This window comes from Strix aluco, chromosome 4 (assembly GCF_031877795.1).
Source record: "Strix aluco isolate bStrAlu1 chromosome 4, bStrAlu1.hap1, whole genome shotgun sequence".
NCBI lineage: Eukaryota > Metazoa > Chordata > Aves > Strigiformes > Strigidae > Strix > Strix aluco.
In genome coordinates, this window is record NC_133934.1 from 27375693 (window position 1) to 27398717 (window position 23025).

General features: G+C 36.0%; 1 protein-coding gene across 2 annotated transcripts in view; it reads left to right on the forward strand.

Moving 5' to 3' along the window:
- The window catches only part of SLC30A9 (solute carrier family 30 member 9), a 49853-nt gene extending 30594 nt beyond the window's left edge, over nt 1–19259 (forward strand). The window contains exons 16-18 of one of the 2 annotated variants that reach the window (XM_074822423.1): nt 4077–4206; nt 6596–6709; nt 8217–19259. In XM_074822423.1, coding sequence (XP_074678524.1) covers nt 4077–4206; nt 6596–6709; nt 8217–8261 — 289 coding nt within the window. In that variant the 3' untranslated portion in view covers nt 8262–19259. The remainder of the gene's footprint in view (nt 1–4076; nt 4207–6595; nt 6710–8216) is intronic. The other variant, XR_012623062.1, reaches the window with a different exon arrangement.
- Nucleotides 19260–23025: the final 3766 nt, after the last annotated feature.

A 23025-nucleotide genomic window follows, 5' to 3' on the forward strand; every position in this document is an offset into this window, starting at 1 on the left:
TTCTGTATGTACTTAGTCTTGAGTGATGTCTTTCTTACCTGCTTTGATTTCTTCTAGTGCACACTTTGACCAAGTTCTTGTAACGAGCCTAATATATTGAGCTTGGTTAACTTACATCTTCTAATAAGACGCCTAGTCTTGATCTCAAAATTCTCCAAGATGTAAACGTATATTACCCTTGCTTGTAACTAGGTGTAATTCAGGGAAAAAGCTACTCTAATTTTTTTTTTTCTTAGTCCAACCTTTGGTTAGTTAGGTTTCTTGGTTTGTTTGTTTTCAACTTTTTCCTGTGAAATGAGGAAGTCTTTTAGCATCAGGTATTTCTTCAAAAGGCTACTGGTATATTTTCATCAATGTAGCTTTGGGCTTATAAGAATTTCAGCATTTTCTTTAACATTCAAACTCCCATTTTTTTAAATGGAGTTGTGTAGTCATATGTCCTACTCTTACATTTTTTCCTACTGACACCAAATGTAAAGGAAAAAGCTCCTGAGTGAGTACTGGTCTGCTTCTAAAGCTGTGACTAATATTCGCTCTTTTTATTTCAACCTTTCAGGCTTTTCAGCTATCAAACTGTATCTAAGTTCTCAATGCAATCCTTTTCGCAGTTGCTGCTTCTCAGAACAGTCCTCCCTTGTTCTTTCAGGGAGGGTTTGCAATCTTTATTTTCAGATGCGTTCTGCCATATATGAAGGGGATATATTAAGGAATCATTTAGTATTCATCAGAAGGTATTTTAGATCCAAATTGACCAAAGGATCTAGAGGCTCTGACTTCTGCTCCCTCCTGCCCCATCAGCACCACCACCACTTAACTTACCATTCCAAGAGTAGCTTGCCTGAACATCATGTTCTGCTGCTAATTATGAAGTATTTGATTTATCAGACAGTACTGATTGCTGTACTACTAAAATAAATAATCTGTGGTGTTGATCTTTTTTTTTTTTTCAGCTAAATCTTGATTATTATTTTTTTTTAATCAGGGTTGTTTGACAAGACCTACATTCCTTACAACCATAAAGACTGGAATTCATGCTGTTAATTTTTTTTCCCCACCTTTTTCACTATTTTTCCTTGAGTTGTCAGGTGAAGTTGTCTTTAGTTAAATGGATTGCCTCATTTGCTGTTCTTAAGTTTCGGCACAGTGTTGTTAATCTACTCTTTTTTTTTCATTCTTATCAGTATTGCAGGATGAAAAATTAATTGGCCTTCACAGTTATTCTTAGTTCTTTTTACTCGTGAATGAAAGTTATGGAGCCTGCTGAATTAGAAGCATGTTTTTCCTTTTAAATATCCAGTATGCTTCTCTGCTGCTAATAGGGAAATGCTTTGTTGTACTAATATATTGTTTTGCTTTTTTAGATCAAGAAAACAATGATTATTGCATGTTTCTGTGTATTCTGTATCATCAGTAACAATTTTACCATTTCCGTCTAGTAGCAGGCTTGTTTCCAGGTTATCCTTTGGTTTTGCCATATTTAGAAAATGTTGGTTTGCATCACACACAATGGCTTTTCTTTATGCTTCTATCAGTTTTCTAGACTTCATAATTTCTTCTTTAGGCTCATTGCTATTTATTTCCCCTTTCTTTTAATTTTGCTTGTTAATTTCTAGTGTTAGCCTTTATTTCATTTGTGATCCAGAATAGGCTTTCAGTCAGAGTTGTTCTCAGCTGGAAAATTATTTAATTTTATTTTTTGCTATACAAACATTCCATTCTTAATTCTCATTCACACCTTTGGTGCCTAAATCTTTCTTGTGTTCATCTTAACTGAAGTGTAGGAGATTAGGCTTTCAGAATTGTGAAAGAAAACATATGATGTGGTACAGACTGTCCTGATTTTGTTCTTATGGAATATAATCATGGATCCCTAGGCATAAACTATTCTTAGTGACAGTTTAATCTTTAATTTTTACTTAATTGTAACAGCTATTCAGTAATAATGCTATCTTTGTGCTGAAAATCTGGCATTCTGGTTTGGAGGAAGGAAAAAGTATTACAATTTATGGCTCAAAACCAGTAACTTGATGTCCTCTGACAAATTTTTCTTTAATGTGAAACTTGCTTTTTTCCCTAGTTTGAATTGATAGTGTCTGCTAGCCATCCAGAAGCTTCCATAAGCAAACTTTGTAGCTTAAGTTTTAGCATACACATTTGTATTTTTGAATTATTACTGATTTTTCTCCTCCTGACTCACTATCTTATCTTTTCTGGACAGATTATAAGCAGTAAGGTAGACTTTTTTCCTTCACATTTACAGAATATGCATCATTCCACTGAATTTTATCAGGTTACTGCTTAATAAGAATCTCAAATATCTCTTGTTATCTTCTTGCTTAGCTCTGATAGGCACTTCAAATATCTTCAGCATTTTTGAATCACACGGATTCAAATTCTCTTCCATAACCCTCATTGAACCACATCTGTTATCTTAAATACCCTCTTGTGTGAGGAAGTAGTTTGATGCCAGTTAGGTTATTCCAGTTAATACTGTTTTGATTTGGTAGCTTCCCACAGAATAGTTGTGTAAATTTGATTGGAGCTGGAAATTCTTTATTTCTACTAGTAAGCTGGTAATTCTTTTAATCTGTTCAAATGTTTACTAAGATGTATTTTTTGGTGTCTCTATGTTTAGTTCATGTTCTGTTTCTTTTTTAATGTGCTTACCCCTCCTCCACCCCAAGTATTACAAGAAATATTCCATAAACATTTCCTGTGACTGTTCCTCTTAAATTTCTGCCTCGTGTCCTTTGTTGGCTGTTCGCTCTATCAGGCTACTTCCAAAATACATGTTTTCTTCCTGCGCTGCCTGTGAAGTTAATTCTGATTTATAAATGTTCAGATGAGAAGAAACATTTCTAGTTGGGAAGAGTAAATTTGCTTAAGACAAAAGGCCTGCTAAATTTAAAGATGCTGTGAAATTGCACAACTTAGTAAAATTAAGGTGAAAAAAAAGTTTAGTACTTTTCATCAAGCGAGCTTTATTGCTGAATCTAAATTTTGTGATATTTTGATAGAAAAATGTGGAAACTTACTCTGCAGTGGCAATTTTAAAGTCTACTTAGCTTTAATGATGAACTAAGTTTGTGTTAATCTGAATTAAAAAAAAAAAGAGTATTTTATTTTATGATTTCATTTTATATTTATTCCACTGGTGAAATGCACCACAATATGTCTGGGTTCTGAGTTCGCTTCATACCTTATTTCTCTGAAAAATAGAGGGCTTTTTTGTTCATTACCTATATTCACACGTCATGGAGTTTATCTAACAAACTGCAACAAAACTATGCTATAGAAAAACATAAGTTTTCAAAGGACCAAAATATAAACATAATGCATCATTTGTGTTCTAGTATCTATTAGGAACCTTCAAATAAATACACATTTTCAGCATTTACAAACAGCTGTACTGTGATTAGTTGTGATGAATAATTCAGTACGATCAAAAATTAGTTCCAAACACAATACTCATAACTTTTTCTTATAACAAATGTAACTTTGAATAGAAGATTCTCTAAAAGGTCATGTCTTTACAAATTGTAATTACCTAGGAAAGGACACTTCTGTAATTGCAATGTGTGCTTTGAGTAATTGACAGGAGGTTATTGTTTCTTACCTCAGCATTAGGGGTGCTTAAGAGATTGTTAACTAGCGTCATGTACATGTATATGCACAAAAACTTTTATGCAGTAGCAAATAAGTTGAATTTAAAAGTTTAACTCAGAATAGGGAAGTTCTCACTTTCTATTGTGGGATTGGGTGTGGTTTTTTTTTTGGTACTATTAGTGTAGTTTTAAATCTGCAATGCTTCTTGTAGTCTGTCTTTTAATGCAGCAAACCATTTATAGACATGTTGGTGTAGCAGATATCTGTGGAAGTGATATAACCGGTTAAATATAAATCAGTATTTAACGGAAGTGTGCTGTGGCAAAGCCAGGATATGTTAAGTCAAAGGCAGTGGCCTTTTAAAATTACAGGATCGTTTTACTGTGACGATATTGTTAACCTCCGAAGTCAAACTAGCTAGTTGTTTGTTTTATGTTGTTCTATATTTCTTTAAAAATTATGTGTTTCAGAGCAATTCATGATGTTAAAGCCACAGACATGGGAATGAGCAAAGTGAGATTCAAGGCAGAAGTAGACTTTGATGGACGGGTTGTTACTCGTTCTTACCTGGAAAAACAAGACATTGAACAGCTGCTACAAGTATGTTTTACAAAAATATTTTGTAACATCCAGTATTTTATATTTACCTTCCAATTTCAAGTATGTCTAAAACCAAGATTTTCAAGTAGGTAAGATATATTCCACTTCATTTTGAAGGATTGCAGATGTTTTTACTTTGTGTTAGTGTGTTAAGTATCTGTACACAGAATTGTATCATGTGCTGCTGAAACAGAGCCGCGTTCCGCCGAGTAGGGCCTGAGTTAGGAGGAGGGCAGATTTTTTTTCATTTTTTTGTTAGAAAGTACAGATTTGTCCAAAATAGTTTTAATGAGAACATAATTCTTCCAATAAATTTTTACTGAATTACAAGATCTCTAGTTAAAACTGGAAGGCTCACCTGAGAATAAGCATCTGTTTCAGCACAGCCATTCGCCTTGGGTGCTGAAGAAGCAGTGTTACGGTTTACAGATCCTGTTCTTCAGACTAGGCTTGAATGTGGATTGCTTGCATCCCATGACTTAGCATTTTGACAGCATTTAACAATTAACCACCCTTAAGTAAGTGTCTGTCTCTGATTTTAGTGTCATTCAGAGTAGCTTTTCTTATTCCCTCTCTTCAATACAGAAATGCAAAACTGCTTTCAGCTGGGTTCTACATGGCAAAGCTATGAAGTATGAAGATAATTTATTTAAATTACAAGGAGAGTTTTGCGTGGGCAAAATGTTTTGCTTGCTTACCCATTTTCACCAGTGACTTGCTTCTATACATTTGCTTGTGTACCTACAAGATTTCTTTCTTCGCTACCCTTTCAGAATGAGAAGTAGATGTCAGATGTCTGCATTTTATGTCTTCTGTTAAACATGACTTAGAAGTTATCTGAGTTTACATTTAAGTTACTGCAGTTTTTTTAAACCATTAGTCAGTGTTCCAGTTTTTAAAAAGTACTGCCCTTTAATGTCAAAATAAGAATGTATGTATATTATATATAGTGCAATATGTGGTCTGTTCATGTATTGGATTTCAATTTAATACATTTTTGAGAGAAAGGGTGCTATTGGCTTTGTACAGCTGAGGCACTGCTTGGTTTTACATTGCCAAGTCTCAGTTGTTTTGTTGTTGCAGCTGTTTAGTGCACTGTGTTTCTTTTCAAGGCCTTGTTAGCTTTTTTTCTTTACCCCTATTCCGTTTGACAAATGCATACGACCTTTGCTGGTTCTTCCAACTAGTATTGTTGGAAGAGTTCTTCCTGATTTTTTACATAGGTCATTGTAGTTTTATATAGTAACCTCGCATCAGCTACAAAACCATTGTTGAAGGATGGCTGCTTTCAGCAGGACTCAGCCACCCGAAGTCAAGGGCAGACATAGTGCTTGCTTTTTGATCTCTAGTTTTTCAAATAACTAGCTCATTCAACTAGCATTGCTATCAGCATTACTCTTTCTAAAGTTGTGAAATATTGTTTGAAATGCTGCCATTGAGATTAATCTAATTTCTTGTTAGACTTGCTGTGATCATTGTCATAGGTTAGTGTGGCTGGGATATCTTTTAAGCTCACTCAATTACATTATTCCTCTTCAGTTTTAGAGTAATGGGGTGGGGGGGGGGGGGGGTGGGGGGAGAGAAATTGATACATTGTAGTTGTATACACAAGAAGAATTAGCTATTTAATAATTTGTCTGTTAGCAGTAACCTATTTGTCCTAAACATACCGCAGCTGTATTGCCTAAACTATGGCTGAGACACTACAAGGCAAATGGCTTCTGGGCAGCTTGGTGTGAGACCTCCAAGGAAAGCTCATGACAATGCTGTAATACCTGCTTTGATGCTTCTGATGTCTCTGGGTTTTTTTGAGGGAGGAACATAGCATCCTGTCTTCCTTAACCATATTCTTTCAGTCTCGTAGGCTATGAGTCTCCTAGTCTGACTTCCTATCAACTATCTTTGAGTTTTTTGATATTATGGAGGAGCCATATTTACAGCAGCATTCATAGTAATCCTTGTGAATTTTCAGATGAGCTGGAGTAAGCATTGTAATGGTATAGCAAGAATGCATGAAATTGAGGAATGAGTACACAGGGGCACCCTGCTCTGCCTTGCTGTGAGCAAGGGATACCCCAGAAACTTCTGAAAATTAATGAAATTCTTTAAACTTATTTGGAAAATAATCCATTAAAGATAGAAGAAGGTTTTATATCAAGTATAGGTGTAATGGTAAGCCATCTGTTTTCATTGAATAGATGCTACTTTTCTGTGTCTTTGAGACATAAGAACAGATGATGTTTTGAAAGGAAATGGCAAAAGCTGAAAAGTGATTGGGTTTTTCAGTGTTGTTTTTTCCCCCCACATGAAATATGTCAGGACCCTCTGTAGTCTTCTTTCTTTCTTTTCTGTCCCTCATCTGAACCTCTTAAATTTGATTTCTTCCTAGGAAATTCAACAAGTAAAAACCCTTGAAGAATTGGAAGCCTTCATGCTTAAGCATGGTGAGAATATCATTGACACACTGGGAGCTGAAGTAGACAGACTTGAGAAAGACCTAAAGGTAAAATTTAGCTACGTATTAGTGCTTATTCTGTGATATATATTTTAAACAATATCATTGCATCTGCATTTTGGGATTTTGTTTGTAAATATGGGAGAGGGGAAGTGGTTGATAATCCTAATGCAAATTTTCTTGTTATAATATCATTAACTAAGTTCTGACCAGCAGCAAACCCTTACTTTGCCATTAATCTGTTTGTTACGTATTTTGTTCAGTTTTATACCCGTGTAGAACAATATTTTCTTGAAATACGACCTGATTGTGTCTTTGTTACTGTATTCTCAGAATGTCAGGTTATTTACAGACTGTTGAATTCTGTTTTGGTTGTAAAGAAGCAAATTTCCTTTTTTTTTTTTTTAATCTGGTACTTAGCTTTGTATCAAATATATCAGTGTGTGATAAGGGCTTTACACAACATTTTTTGCTCTTGTTGAAGCAGTACAGTGTTTACTTTTGTAGACCAGTCGTAACTTTATCATTACTTCTTTTTTCATTCTGTGATTTAAATATCCTTTGGTTGATGCAACAAAGGATTTTTTTCAATTTTTAATTTTATAATTACATTGTGGCTGTTAGTCTTAACGTTTCTAGCATGAATACAGAACTATAAGTGTACTGATTGCCAGACAAATACAGTCCTGTCATGACTGCCTTTTCTGGTCACCAGGAGACACTGCTCCAGAGCATGTCTGTCCTTGCTTGTTATATTTGATAAATATTCTAGTTTTAGTTACCCCTCAAGTGGTGTTGTTTAAAAATAAAAATATTATTTTTAATTGCACGAGCAGATCCAGTTCTTCATGGTTTTTGAGGAGTAGGATCATGACTAATTATTTTATAAACATGAATACTGTTTTTTGGTATAGGCAGGGATTTCAGTGATTGTGTTGCTGTTGAATATGCTTTACTAAATATGCTAGTCAGGTTCACATGCTGGATGATTTTGTCCGTAAACCTTTCATGGATTATACAATCCATATAGTGACAATAACATTTCTACAATATCAGAAAATGCATATTTCTTAACAGAAACAATATTTTAAATATTTATAAATGGCTTAGAACAAAATAACATAGAACAGGTTATTTCAGCAATATTATCCATTTTTCAGGAAAGTATCTGTTAAAACTTTTTAAAAGTGAGATATATATATATATGTGTATGTTTATTTGGACAGTTTTATATAAAAACTGCCTTTTTAAAATCAAGAGAGCTGCTTCATCCTTTATAAAGCATAAGAACTAATTTATTTATGATATTGAAAAGTATTTGTCAGATAAAAAGATGACTTAGCCTTATATAATTGCCTTACATAATTGCTTATAACATGGGCAGTGTTCATTGAAGCTATTCCTCATTTTAAAATAGTTCCTATGTTACCAGAAAAGGGGATTTGTTACCCAGTTGCCAACATCATACCAGAAATACATTATTTGTATCCATTTGCAAAAAAAGTATTTGAATGTTTTCAATAAAAATGTATTTTTTTAAAAAATTTTATTTCAGCAACGAAATCCTGATGTTCGTCATGTGGATTTGGAGATACTATAGGCTTGGCAGAAGAAATCTTCAGGTTGCTACCATTTGGGAAAGAAGTCATGTAAAGGGCTGAAAAAGCTTCTGAAATTGCAGTGACCTCAGCACTATACCTCGCTTACTTTTGCTGTAGGCTTCCTGGACTGTTAGCACTGTTTCTGTTTCTGGGAGAGCTCTAGACGCGCAGACAAAAATTTCCATGGCAAAATCAGTTTTAAAAAGCTGCTTGACTTAAAATTCCGCAGGAGACTCTGTCGGAGTATATTTACTGCAATCCAGAACTTAAGACTTGAGGTTTAGTTATGCAAATATAGCTGCCTGAAAATATACAACACACTTAGTTTTTCCATTTGTGTCCCTTTGCAGCCAGTTTGCACTTCTTTAGTTTCTTTCAAGATATCATTCAAGGTTCTTGGGAGATATTAAGATTAGCTAGGAAGAGTTTGTTCCAGTGGAACCTGCCAACCTTAAACTAATTGTAATATTTCAGCTGTGTGATTGTTTCACAGTTTTTCTTTTCTATGAGATAAATTCTTTCAAACAGGCACTGGCCTTCTCTCAAGTACCATGACCTGGAAACCCGCTTTTTGCCACCCTTGTGATTACCAGCTGCACTTCAGAAAAATAAGGTTTTTCTCCTCAGTGGCGTCAGCTGTTTGTGGCTAGCCAGAGTATGTTACGTTACTGTGAAGAAGTTGCTGTGTAGAGATTTCAGTGAACTTCCTCTGTTTAAATTTTGTTCTTTTTTCCTACTTTGACACTTGTTCTCTTATTTGTAAGTATCTTCAGATGTAATCTGAGAGATATTTATGGTAGTGCTTATTAAAAGTTACCTGGCATTTTTGGCTTTTTATACTTCTAATAGGCTGTTATTGCCAGATACGGTCTTTGCTAGAAGGTGTATGAGATATAGTTGGAAGTTACAATAGTAAAAAATGTATTAGAACTATTTATAATTAAACAAATGAATACATTGTATTTCTAATTTATTTATGTCTAGGCATTATCTATTACCTGAATTCTAAACCACTTTGTGTTTTTTAAGAATTGACCTTGCTTGTCTGGGAAAGTAAAATAATTTTATTAGTGGTTCTCCACAACCCTGAGATAAGTCCTCAGAGTTTATAACTTTGAAATGTTCAATTCTAGCACTGTGTATAATCAGCCTTAAGACTTTCTGCAATAGGCACCCAAATTGTACTGGATTCTTTGAGACCCAGTCCTTATTAGTAAGGCCGTGAGTACTGATCATGCAAGTTGACGTATAAGTGAAATAACTGCATATAAATAACTCTGAGGAAAATCTTCTATGCACTTTAACATATTTCAGTAAAATGAGAATTGCTCATGGGTGAGAGGTGGTAATAAGACCCTCTTAGTGACTCAGTTGCTGAGTAATGACTGACTTGCTGAAAGAAGAAATGTTGATATGAAACACAAGTCCTCAAAAATCAATTTAAGATCAAATTATAAGTATTGCAGGAAATAATAATGGTGGAGACCAATATGTTCAGAGTTGACTAAAAGCTTTTTAGAATGTTTTTTTTCATACTGTGTCCCCAGTGAATTACAAGAATTTAAAATAGCATGCCTTTTGACAACTGCAAAGCACTTGCATGCTGGTCATTTTAAGTAGAAAAACATTCCAGAATTTAGTTACAGACAGGACTTCACATACAGTAATTGTGGGTGAAGGGGTCTCTTTAGTACCCTTGTCCATAATGCCGATTCACCAGTGGTTTCTTTATAGTGTATTAGTTTATTATGGCTAGTCCAAAAGAAGGCTTACTTTATCTGGTTTTCTCTGATTGTAGAACTAGTTAGTATATTTAAGTCTGATGATTTGAAATGCAGTTTAAAGGTAATTTGGAAGTATACTGTATTGAGTAAATAAGGTATATTTTAGCACATTATAAATTACTTATCTTTCTCCTCACCCTTCCATGTAAACTTCATCTCATCTCAGTATGCACTCTGCTGATGTTACTCTTATTCATGAAGAGCACTGGAAACTGATGATGCATAACCTTTTTCCTTCTTCCTAGAATATTTATATGCATTTTGAATTTGAATGAACACTTTAATAAATCCGTTATTTCAGAAATCTTAAAAACCTGAAAAGAAATAAAACTGGGAAAATGTTCTTATTGGGGAGGTTGATGGAGACAGCCAGTGTGAACTAAGTGGTTTGTGTGTTGGAGTTACTGATGAATGAGTAGAGTTAGTATGTACTTTGCAGGGCAGAAATTTCACTGAGAGGTTAGTAAATGTTATCTCAATACTGAAGTGTTCCCATATCTTGTTTGAGGGGACACATGAGTTTATATTCTTACAGGGCATCTGCTCCAAAAGCCTATTACAATGTTTTCATATTCATCAGAGATGTAATTTGCATGAATTCTGATCTTAATTTCCTTATCTGAGTCAGAAGCGTCCCATCCACACACCTTTTGTTTATATTCCAAGATAAAATTCAGATCCTTGTCTCCCAGTTATGTTATTGATTATAGCATCACAATGTTAAATTTAAGAAGCCAGAACTTGAATGGTTTTTAGTACAAAACAGTTGCATAGTTTGAGGTCCCAGTTCCATTTTTACAAATGATGTGGATGGTAATGTACCACAAAAAGGCAGACTGGTTTTGGCAGTACCTTGTCAGTTTACATGTCTTGCACTTGGATGAAAATATGGATTCGTTGAGCCTGTCAGGTTGGAAAGGAAAAGTAATTCCAAGCTGTTACATTTTAATATATATTATAACTTGCAAATTGTTTGTAACAGTTTTGACATTTTTACTGCTTTTTTTTCTTAACTGTCTTCATGGTCTAAAACTTGAGGTGACATGGGTCCAGCACTTAGTTTACTTTTGTTTTAGTGTTTTGGGGGAAAATGTTTAGTTAATACATTTATGTGACAGAATCCTCAGAATTAAAGAAAACTTATAAAGTGTGGAGGAGTGGATTTTTTCTTTATCACAAATGAAATTACATAATGTTTCTTTTAGATTGATTTTAAGATAAAGGATTTTAAGGAAAAGGAGTGAGGATTTAGCTAAAAATAAAGTTATGTTCTAGGATTTTTCAAGAAGGTGTGGTCTTTAAAATTATTTTTGTAGACTGGCCTTGCAGGTTCTGTTTTTTCAGATTGCTTTCAAAGTACTACTGCCCTCTGCTTCTTGAAAGATTGCTTATGTGGTGCACAATCTCTCATAATTCTGGAAAACTTGTGATGTTTGAAAAAATTGTCTTAGTGTTCCAATATACTGAGTGATCTTAATGTATTTTAAGTCAAAGTTGGCTGGACACTAATAATGCGTGTTTTCCTGTAGAATTTGTTTTTCTATAAGAGATAAAATTCTGAATCCCCCATGATTCAATTTCAAGTCTAAATTGTTTCCTTTGTACACTATGAAATTCAGTATTGGATGTGGTCCCCCTCTACCCCTCCGCTTTCTAAAGCATTTGTTAAGCATGTAGTAGTAAATACTTTAGTGGACTATTGTATTACAGAGACTGTTTGTTGTGTGTTCTGGTCTAGAAGTAGCAGGGACTCAGGGAACAGAAGAACATATTTTTTTAAGGACAAGTTGCATCCTTTATCCTCTGTGACTCATACTCGAACTGAAGGTTTTTTAGCCTCTGCTTTTCTCCTTCAAATTCCCACACAGATTTTTTTTTTTTTCATAACTCTTAGAGAAGGAAGCCATTATGAGCATCTTATGTTTTTAATAGCAGGGCTAGATACTACTCTTGGTCTCTGGATTTTGAACTGTACTTCTTGTTCATTAATAGTTGACAACAGTGATTGCTGTTTTGAAAGCTACAAATCATGTTAGCCAAAGCTACCACGTTTTCTGATTTTGGTAGGTGCAGTTTTTTTCAGCTATATCCGGAGACTCAGTTTTTATTGAGAGGTTTTTACTGGCTTCTTTTTGATAAGGGGGAATACAGGGAAGAGTTTTAGGTATGTTTTGTTTAGATAATACACTGATTGCAATTCCGTGTTCTCCTTACTTGTTACCATTTTAGCTGACATCTTTTTTCCTTAACAAAGAAAAAATTATGCATTATGGAAGTACCTCTGCTAATGATGAGTGCATCGAATACAGGCTTCCTGCAAAGTTTTTAGGCTTTTATATATTGGAAGTGTGGCAATTTTTGAAAATTCTAAAGTAATCCTTTTTCTAAAGCTGATTTAGATGTGTTTCTTACAAAAGAATCCACAGAGGCATATTGTTTAAGATTTGAAAGTATTTCATTTTATGGTCATATGTTCTTAAGGCATTTTGGTTTGGTAGAATAGAACAATTGATTAATATTGACTTCTGTACAAAATCTGAACTTCTGTGCATGCCTTAAGGCTTACATCGCAGAAGTGAATATAAAATGACAATGTACTTTTTTTCTTCTATCCTAAGTATTGTGCTGCTTCTGTTCTTATTGTTAGCTTTGAATAGAGAGTACAACTAACATCTCCTTTGCAGTTTACCTGCTTAATGCAAGTGAGATGTCGAAGTGTACCAAAAAAGATTTTTTTGTAGTAGGGTTGTGTAGCTTAAGTAATTTTTCCTTTCTTGTTAGTGAGACACAAATAATTAAGAACAAAAGTAGACTATATCCTTATTACATATTAAAAGAAATAGGAATCCAGGCTTTAAAGGACAGTAATCAGATTCTTGAAATGCATTGTCCTTTGAGGAAAATAAAATGTGTCAGGAGCTCTAAGTGGTTGTATGGACTATAGAAGCTGTAGTCAATCAGGCTTTGCTGAAGCAAAAGAAAAGAAACTATAACAAAGTGTGTGGTAAAAAGAGAAGAATACAAGGAAGGAAAAAACCTAAGGTGTTGAGCACTTGGGAATAGGAAAAAATGAACACAATCTAAAAAAATGTGTCCAGAAACAAGAAATTATGATTGGAGAGGAAAAGAACAGTAAGAAGTTGTTTGATTAGAATGCATAAAACTATGTAGTATGACATTCTCTTAGCAATATTCAGATAGTTGGGTGATTCCTCCTTCCCACCCCCAGCAAAAACTCATCTTTTTTTTTTTTTTTTCTGTGATGAAAATCAGTGCCTCCGTTTTAACTGTTTCCTAATACGGTATTCAGTCTTTTAGGTATAAACCTGTTTGCCTTCTGAAAACTTAGTCTTATTGCTAAGGCTGATGGTATAATCTCCGTCTGGAGCTTTGTTGGTGAGGTATGTATTTGGTCAGTGGAGGGTGAGTAATTTTAATTGTGGAATGAGAACTGGAGTGAATTAAAGAGGAAATGAATTGGTTCAGGCAGAAAATGACTGAAGCACTGTACTGGAGATGTTATGGAAAAAAAAAGGTGCAGTGTTCTAAGGTCTACAGAATTCTTGCAATGGACTGTAATTGGTGAATATGTTAGTCCATATTTTTCAAGTTGCTTAAATGTCTGTGGATAAGCAAGATTTCTAGTTAAATCATCACATTCTGAAAAGGAAAAGAAAACATTCAAAATGTAATGTGAAAAGGAGGTACATTTTTTAAATACCACAGACAGCTACTATAAGATTATAGTAGATAGGCAGAAAATTGTTGTTCTATCCTCTATTATATGAAGCTCTTGAGGACAGTTTCTTTTTTCTGTGTAAATCAAAGCTGCCAATTAAAATAAAAGGTCTTGGTTACTTTTTGTAAATGTTACACTAATAGTAAGCCTGGCCAGATTTCTGTATTGCCAGTGTTCATAGTGCTGTTGTGGGGAGAAGGTGGAATATAGCTCCACACTCTAGAATACATTTGATTTTTGTAACCTAAATTTAGCCTGTATTTAAAACTTTTGAGGTTGTGATCAGCTGCTTCAAATCTGAAGACAAGAAAAAAAATATGCAGTGTTGTATAAATGATGTAATATAAACTTTTTTTGGTAAGTTTCTCTTCAAATTAAAGATGCTGAAGAACTGTGTGAGAAGAAGTGTTTGAAAAATGCCTGAAGCACTTGGAAAGCATTTTGGCTATTGACAAAATTGTATTAAATCTGAAAGTCAATGGTGAAGATTTTCACTGGTGGTAGAACTTTCAAAGGCAATCTCAAAGTTGAAACGTGTTTTTCCATGCAGCCTTTTAACCAAATGTATTCCCTGCCCCCACCCCCACCCCCCCCCCCCCCGCCCATGCTTTTTCATTCTGTGTCTTGGTTACTTCATATTAGTATGAGGAAGTAATTTTTATTTGTGAGGTGCAGACATTTAAATATTTCTATGCATATGTTCTTTCTTTTGTAATTATACTTTAATTCGGTACATCCTGTAAAATGTCTGGAAGTTGTAATTACTCAGTAAAATGTTACATAGCCAGTAAAGGTTGTGTTCTGTTAATTCAAGCAATTATATCTATATTGTAAAGGTAAGCAATAACACTGGCTTTAGGCAGTTGATTATTTCCTATGTTTCTGAATTCAAGATGGACATAACAATATTTTATGAATGCAAAACAAAGGTTATATCCATCTATTTGTGCTAGTTAGTTTGTGATGTTGACAGTATGCACTGTTAAGTAGTATACACTCAGTGTGTGAGCCACCTGCCTAGGGTTAGCCAAGCTGTGTGCCTTTCATCCTGTGCACCCCTGCCCCCAAAGAGTGCCGTTCCTTCCCCGGGACAGAGTAAGTTCGCTCTGCCTGGCTCCAAGGCCCCACTGGCACTGTCTCCAGTTTGATCTACCAGTCCTGATCCATATCTAAGGATGACGTGAAGAAAGGCAATGAGACAGATGGGTTGCACGTCTGTATAGTGAAGGGTATGGAGAATTTCTTGAAGAGGTTAGGTTTATGTTATTAGACTTGCGTAATAACAGTAGTTTGACAATCCCAGCAAAGTTGTCCAGGCCTCTTAAGAAAAAACTAGGTATCGTTCACTTGAAATTAGTCAGCTTAGAAAGGATTTAACATATGGTTCATTAAAAATGCCATTTTTTATCACCAGTACTGATGAAAACTGGTGATTTATAGTGTTATGGAAAGAACTAGTTCTAATTGGGCTAAAAAAGTCTGTATGTGGCTGGAAATGTAGGAAGCTTGGACGATAAAGTGGAGAGACTTGACAAACTGGAGTTTTTGTCTGTATGGTATCAGATACCAGAAATAAGGTGATCAAGCAACATATTTCAGGAAAGATTGCTAAAGATGCTTCATTTCATAGTTAAGAGACTTCCTTTCTTCAGGGATTTTCTTGCAGGGACACTGGACAGTAATGTATGGTGTTCAGATTCCAAAAGGCAATGTTTGTCTCAAACTCATCTCCTGTGTTCAATAATGTTATTTTTGGGTGGTGATACCATTGCCAACAGTTTTGGTTTGTGGGGTTTTTTTAATTGGTTTGGGTTTGGGTTTTGTTTTTTTTTATTTTTTAATGAACCAAGTGGCACAAAATCTGCATGAGCAGGGAAAAATCCAAATATTGGATTGTCTTTTGGGCTCCTTGAACAACCAGGCAGATGGTCTCAGCCACTTTGAAAGAGGGAGAGTTCTGTTTTTTTGCATAATGTAACCTGAAATCTTCAAAATCCTTTCTTTATTTACCATTTGTGGCATTTATTGAAGGGCCATTCTTAATTAATTGTATTAAACGGTTGGTAATGGGTTGAAGAAGGACTTTGCAGTCAGCTGGTTGGAGGTTATCTTAACAGTTCTGTTCAGGAATCAATTTTGTCTGTCTTTCCTAATTTTTTATGGGGGACTTCATTAAAAGATCATGAAAAGTAAACCTTCCTTTACCATTTGAATTGAACATTTTGTAAACATTAGGAGACAGACGTAATTTCTGCCTTCACAGAAGCCATGCCAGTTTGGCCTCTAGTAAATTACCTATATTGACTTAACCAAGTTCTGTAGTGACTTCTTTTTTTTTAAATTTAGATTCCTTCAGTTCTTCTGGTGCTGAATTGGGGCTTAGTAGGATCTTTTCTAGGTCCTCTTTCCTACAAACGAGGTGGCTTAAAACTCAGTGCTCTAGTGTAAATTGATAGTGTTTTAGAGAATTGTTTTTTTCCCAGAAATACTGACTAAACAGCATTGAAATAAATCAGGCCACTCTAGATACACAAAGCATTAAGTTTAGGGTTGAAATGTTTTTTTCCAAAGAAAGCTGCAGTAATAAAGAAAATCCATCTTGCATTTCGTACACATAAAATACATTTGTACGTGAACTTGTGTCTCTGCATGTTATAATTGTATGTAGGTATCTTTGCTTGTAGATTTGTACCTTGCTGATTGTGTTTCTCATGAAAGAGAACCGATATTTTAGCAAAAATAAAATACTGTGGAAGAAGGTTCTAATGAATTCGGACAATTTTGAAACCTTGATGAAAGGAAGACTTTTCAGTGAGGCTGTCTTTGAGAAGACCAAACTTGTGGTGGTCTCTGTTCTGCCCTATGTTTTCATCCAGCTGCTGGCAGAGACAGCATAGAGAGGTTTAACAGACCTGTGGCTCAACCCTGTGTGGCTGCTCTTACATCTTCAGTCATTCAGACTGACTGGCATTAGAGGAAGAAGGTAGGGAAAACTGAGTGATGAAACAGTTAACTTCACAAGTATATTAAGCAAGACACCTTACAAGGGGATACCTGAGCTATACCATCATGTGTTACAGTGGAAGCTAAAGAAGTTAACAATAATGGAAGGGATGCTCTTCACAGCAGGGCGAAGTTTGAATAGTTTTATGACAAAGTTTATTGCTTTGATATCCTCAATCTCCAGTGTACATAACAGAAAATTTTCAAGTGACCTGGATAGAGATGGATGATTATTTTCACGTTCCTTGGCTCACTTTTGTTTGCTCAGGATGCATAATTTTGACTTCTGTATGCTAAGGATAAATTAAAGGTATGTCAGTGCTAATCCTTACCAAAAGCTGATGCCTAAGCAAGACACCCAGGGCTGAGCTCAGATTAATTCCTCTGGGAGAATACTTTTGGCAGCTCAGTTTCTCTTGACAGCCCATTTTTTAGCCCTGTTCCATCTGGAGAAAGGATCAAAATGATGTATCCCCAGCAGAACAAAATTAAGCAGAGAACAATGAAAATAATATACCTCCCTCTTGCATGGTGGTCTTCCAGCCCTAGCCTCAGACTAAAGTTGAGGCACTGGCAAAGCACCTCAAGTCTAGTTCTGGGGACAAGTTTCTCATGGGAGAAGTCTTTTTTGCAGTCTTTAATTTCAGCAGGCATTGGTCAATTAAATACAAGAGATAAAGGATGAGAGAGAATGAGCCACATTTGTGGTGGTGTTTTTTTTCTTAAAGTTGAATGAGATCTCTGCCTTTTAAGAATTGGTCCCGTGGCAATAGACATGAAATAAATAATGTTTGCTTTGGTAATTGTTGAATTTGAATGAGGAAATTTTCTTGCAAGTTGTGGTTGTACAAAATTTCCATGATATACCTACTTATGACCCCAAGCACTTACGTCTGTTGGTGGAGTGAAGCTCCTGAATAGATATGCTGTTCACATTTCTTAATTCCCTCTGAGCATAAATAGGATAATGTTTGTTCTTTCTTCTGTTATTGAAGAAAGCCAAGCTTTCTTAGAACCTAATTGTCCCCAGCTTCTCTAAACATCTCAGATGTGTTGCTTGCACTAAGAACTTAGGTTTTGATCAGAGGAAATAGGTAAATACTCATCACAGAGAATTTAGCAAAGGACTACTTTTAGCTAGGCCTGTGCAAAGCTTGTGGACTTTGACTCTTTGTGCTCCTTCCACTTTATGCACTGATTTACTCCATTTTGACCTTCAATATATAACTTCAGTCTCCAGGTGGTTCAAAATAAGGGGTTTAGGTGGAAGAGGCTTTCCAGAGTCTATGTTCTAAGAGCTCCATCTTCTCAGTAGACAACTGGATGCTTCTGGATCATCAGGGGAGATGCGCAGTGATGTTCTGGCTAGCGTTTGGTGGGTTTATGAATGTGCCAAGGTTAATATTTTTTTTCTTGGAGATCAGTCTAACCCTGGAACTGTCTTTCTGATGCTGTGAATGGGAAAGGTAGCCTGGGTGTTTCTTTCACATTCCTTTTGTCATTAGACTGTGTTAGAACTGCTTGCTGCTCTTCTTCTCATTTTGGATTATCCTTTACAAAAAAATCCCTCTTTCCATCAGTTCAATACGTCGTTCAGTTGTTGGCTTTCAGGTTCACATCCTTTTGCAAGAAGATTTTTCAGTTTTTCACTGATGTTACTACAAGGCATTTTTCAAAGGTTTAATTAGACATTTTCTGCTGTACTACTGACCCTGTTCCTAAATGGGAACTAAATTTAATATTAACTTTTCTAATGGGAAACTACTTTGAGTCATTAGCAAACCTGTTACTTTCCATTTTCCTACAAAGACTGCCTTGCCTGTGGCAATTATATCTGCCAGATGAATGGGAGAGTTTAGTGTTTTTGAGGACAAAAGGTTTTTTAGCCTTTTCCCAACACTGTTATGTAAGTTAATGTCAGATTTTTTTTTTTTTCTCTTTCGACTCAGGTAATTAATCTGCTGGTGTGGATTTTTTTTTTTTCTTCCTTAACGCCATACATCTGCAGTAGAAGCTGCTTTTATACTTCGGATGCTGAAGAGTCTTTGGAGGAGGGTTTTTGTATTGACAGGGCAAGGTCCTAGACAGAGATCTGTCAAGTATTCCAAGGGACTCCACACTGCAGCAGGGAGGATTTATCTGTGGAGAGCTGTTCATATATGAACTTGCTAGGAAATAAGCAAGACAGAGCCTTTGATTTAAATAGGCCCCACTCAAGTGCTCAAGTCACATCAGTGGTATTTGTTTGCTGTATCAGTAACTAAGATTTATTTGATTGTCACCTGGAGCTGTATTCCTGCTTTCCTCCTGCTGAAGCACTTGGAGACTGTTTGTAGTCACCCATGGTGCAGATGAGCACCATGAGTAAGTGACAGGTAAGGAAAGACAAGTTCGTTCTTCTCTGTTCTTTTTGCAGTATCATCTATGTGCATGTTTACAAACGAACATTAAACTTTGCAAGTCTTGTTGTCCATGCTGTGTGAGCTGGTTGATTGCAAAGCTATGAGAAGAGAACATTGTGAAGAGAGTGTCGTGAGGACTCCGATGTCAGGAGAGAGAAAAATTAATGCTGCTGTGCAAATGTATCTCAGTCTCCTTGTGCCTGGGAGCCCTTATGCTGCTGTTGCCCCGTGTCCCAGCCTTCTGCAGGAGGTGGAATCCCCATCCCTGGAGGTGTTTAAGAGTAGGGTCGATATAGCGCTGGGTGATATGGTGTAGATGGGAACTGGCAGTGCTAGGTTAATGGTTGGACTAGATGATCTTCAAGGTCCTTTCCAACCTAGTTGATTCTGTGATTCTGCTGCTCCTTCAGCGGTGATTTGGTGTTTTGTTTTATCCTCACCATTTGATCTGTGGCTTGGTTTTATGTACTGCAGGCACTCAAACTACTCTTCAGGCAGGCTTGTTACTGTCTTGAAGGGCTTTGTGCTTAGCACTATAGCTCTGGTTCTTCAGTAGCACTAATCTTCACAAAACCCTTATGAAAGAAGAACTATCCCAGTTTTGGGCACAGCAGGCTGAAGGTTGAAACATGCCACTTCATGCTGTGTTCCCTGCGACTCTGATGTTTCAGGCTCCTCACCATGATGGAAGCACTTCCTATTCTGACACTCCTTCCACTGGCTTCGGTAACAGGAGTGCCTCAGCAGAGGGAAAGTGGCAGAGAAAACAGCAATTCCTTGCCTAGCTGAACTGAGGGCTAGATTTTGGAACTTGAGTAGTCTTAGTAAAAGAAGATTACAAAGACTTTTATAATGTGAGTTTGCACATGAGCTTGTTCTAAGCAAATGAGGTAAAAACTAAATTTCTTCATGTGCATAACATTCAATGACTGACTTTGACCTTAAAGGTCCTTTTCAGGGATATTATCTTAGTACTTGAGCAAATGCATAACTGCCAGCAGTGGTGGGCCATGCTTCTGAATGGACCAGCACTGTGGCAGAGCAGGAACACGGTTTGATTATAGCCTTGCCAGTATGTTTAATAGGTATTTAGTGGAAGAATGACAAAATGTGACATTACTGAATTACACCCCTCAACCGTGCTGCCTGTTCCCCTTCGGTTCTGTTTCTCCCCCATCCCAGAAACCTCTTCCTTACTCCTTCCCTGCCAGCCTTCACTGCCGGTTTTCTGCCTGTACTGCCCCACCACCCCATCGGTTTCCCTCATAGCCCATTCCCATTTACTCCTTCCTCTGATATTTCAAGTCATTGCCCAAAATTCTGGGAAGACAAAGCTTTCTAAAGAGAAGTTAATTACACATTTTTTTCAGAGGGATTAACACAGTTTTTTTACCTACATTTCCCAGAATCACTTGAAATTATTTTGGTGAGGGCTTCACTAATAAAGGTTTTCACTAATGAGGATCTTCACAAAAAACACAGTATGCTGAAGCCCCTGATCTAGAAGATACCAGCCCAGTCCCAGTTAGTTTTGCAACATTATAGGCACTCAAAAGCATTGTTTTGTAATGGAAATATTTAGCAACCGTTTCTAATGGATGACACCAGCCTGCGGTCAGGCCCGTCTTGCTTCACAGCCCAGCAGAAGGGGTTTGCAATGGTGAATGTCACCGTAATTCCTCTACAAATTATTTGGAGCTGGGATTTTCTAAAGCATTTAAGAGAACAGGAGACATTCAGCTGTCACTGAATTTTGAATTAAAACAGGATTTAAACTTCACTGCTTGAAAATCCAGGTCTTAAGATTGCAGATGGTTACTTTCTATGAGCGGTGTTTCTGTCTAACCAGCACATAAATATATGTGGTTATATTTTGAGGTGAAAATGATTTATATTATATTCATACTTGAATTCTTCATAATCTTTCACTGTGCTTGCTGGTGCTTCATACCAAACAAGCATTTAATGCAAAAGACAACCTTTAGCCCTTTATATAAATCTAAGTCTAAAACTTTTAATATCTATTTTATAGTGAGAACCAGTTGTGATGGCTGTCACACCAACACAACAACGCCTATAGAGAAAGAGACAAACAGGTTAACCAGAGACTAACTTTTATTGTGCATTTTTATGCAACAGAACAAATGGAACTGGAGGTATGTAGTAATAAAACCAATATCCAAATTAGAATTAACACCTGAAATAGTAAACTGTAGGTAACAAATGTCTTTATAATTAAAAAATATTGACTGTTTAAAAAATTCTCTAAGATTTTATATTCTTTAAAAGAAATGTGTGTTGCCACATAGAAAACAATTCACACATCCTATAGAAATTGTCACAAAAACCTTACTAGTCTATATTACACTATGCACTTTTTTTTTGTACAATATCTGGTAGAGGTCTATCCCTAACCTGTACTTACTCTACACAGTACAATCATCATTAGAAAGTATTCATAGAATTAACTACACCATAACAATAAAAATATCAGGATTAATGGTTTTTTTAATCACAGTTTCTCCACAAATATTTGTCATAGAAAATATAGCAAAGGCATGTTGGCACAGATGGGTGTGTGGTACTGCTACACAAAGTTTAAGAGAAGGCAGATACATAAATGACAGTAAGATTAAAGAGTATGGAAGGATAAGACAAGAATCTCTATCCTCCTGGGACTTTCTGGAGTGACATGATAGATAGCGGTTTCCTTCTGTCGCAAGCCTGCTGTCTACATCCAGAGCTGGGAAGGGATGTGCTGACTTACAAAGTACACTGCTTAAATATGGATATCGCACTCTGCAAGGGCTTACGTGCTATCTATTATTTCAGGTCCCGTAGCCTTATACCTAACATCTTGCAGATATATAGACACTTCAATGTGTATGGATTTATAATGTCTTATGAACAAATTAATCCGAATAAGCTGTTGGAAAGACTTGGGGTTTTTTTAAAATGAAATGGGTGGGTCAGGAGTCAAGTGGCCATGATGGGAATTAAAAACAAAGACCGACAACTGAGAAAAGTTGTTGTACTCAGTTATTTTGAAACCAAACATGAACAAACAAAGATGAGCTGGTGTCTGCTAATGCTTGTCTGTGACTACAATTCATGTCACTGGCCAGTGCACACAAGCAACTGAGGGCAAAATTTTGTTCGTAAAGAAAGGTCCAAACCTGTAAAGCCATTTCTACTGCCAAAGTGGCTTTCAGGATGAAACTATACATTTGGTTATTTTGCACAGTATGAGAGCAGAGGATTGTGAGTGGTTCCAGGATGCTGGCTACACTTTTTACACTAAAAGTAAAGCTAGGCTTACTAGTTATTTCAGTAAATCTTTAGGTTATTAAGTGAGAGAGGTCTGTTCAGTCCAGTAATTCTGTTCTGTGACTGTTAAAAATGAAGCGTTCATATTTTTAACCTCATACAATTAAACATTTGAAAGGAAACCATCACAATGTTTACAAAAATACAGCATGATACATATCGCTGTGGACAAATTTACAGTATAATGTTGACTCACACGTTCTGACATATTTTACCAAGTAGTTCTGGCAAGTGTCACCACATTAAACATAGACCAGCAAGACTTACACCATCTGAGCAATGTAACATCTTCTATTATAGTTCTTTTAAAAAAAGTGTAAGTTCAACATTGAAAAGCTACTATAGGATATCTGTACCATGACATTTCTATACACCAAGTTTCTCCTCCAGAGGCCACCACGCACCATTGACCGCTCAAAGAAAGTCACCTCCTGCTGTAGTGAGGGATGCTGTCCCAAAACCCTTGGCCTGGTGAGGTCCAGTGTGACTAAACTGCTCATTCGCTTTT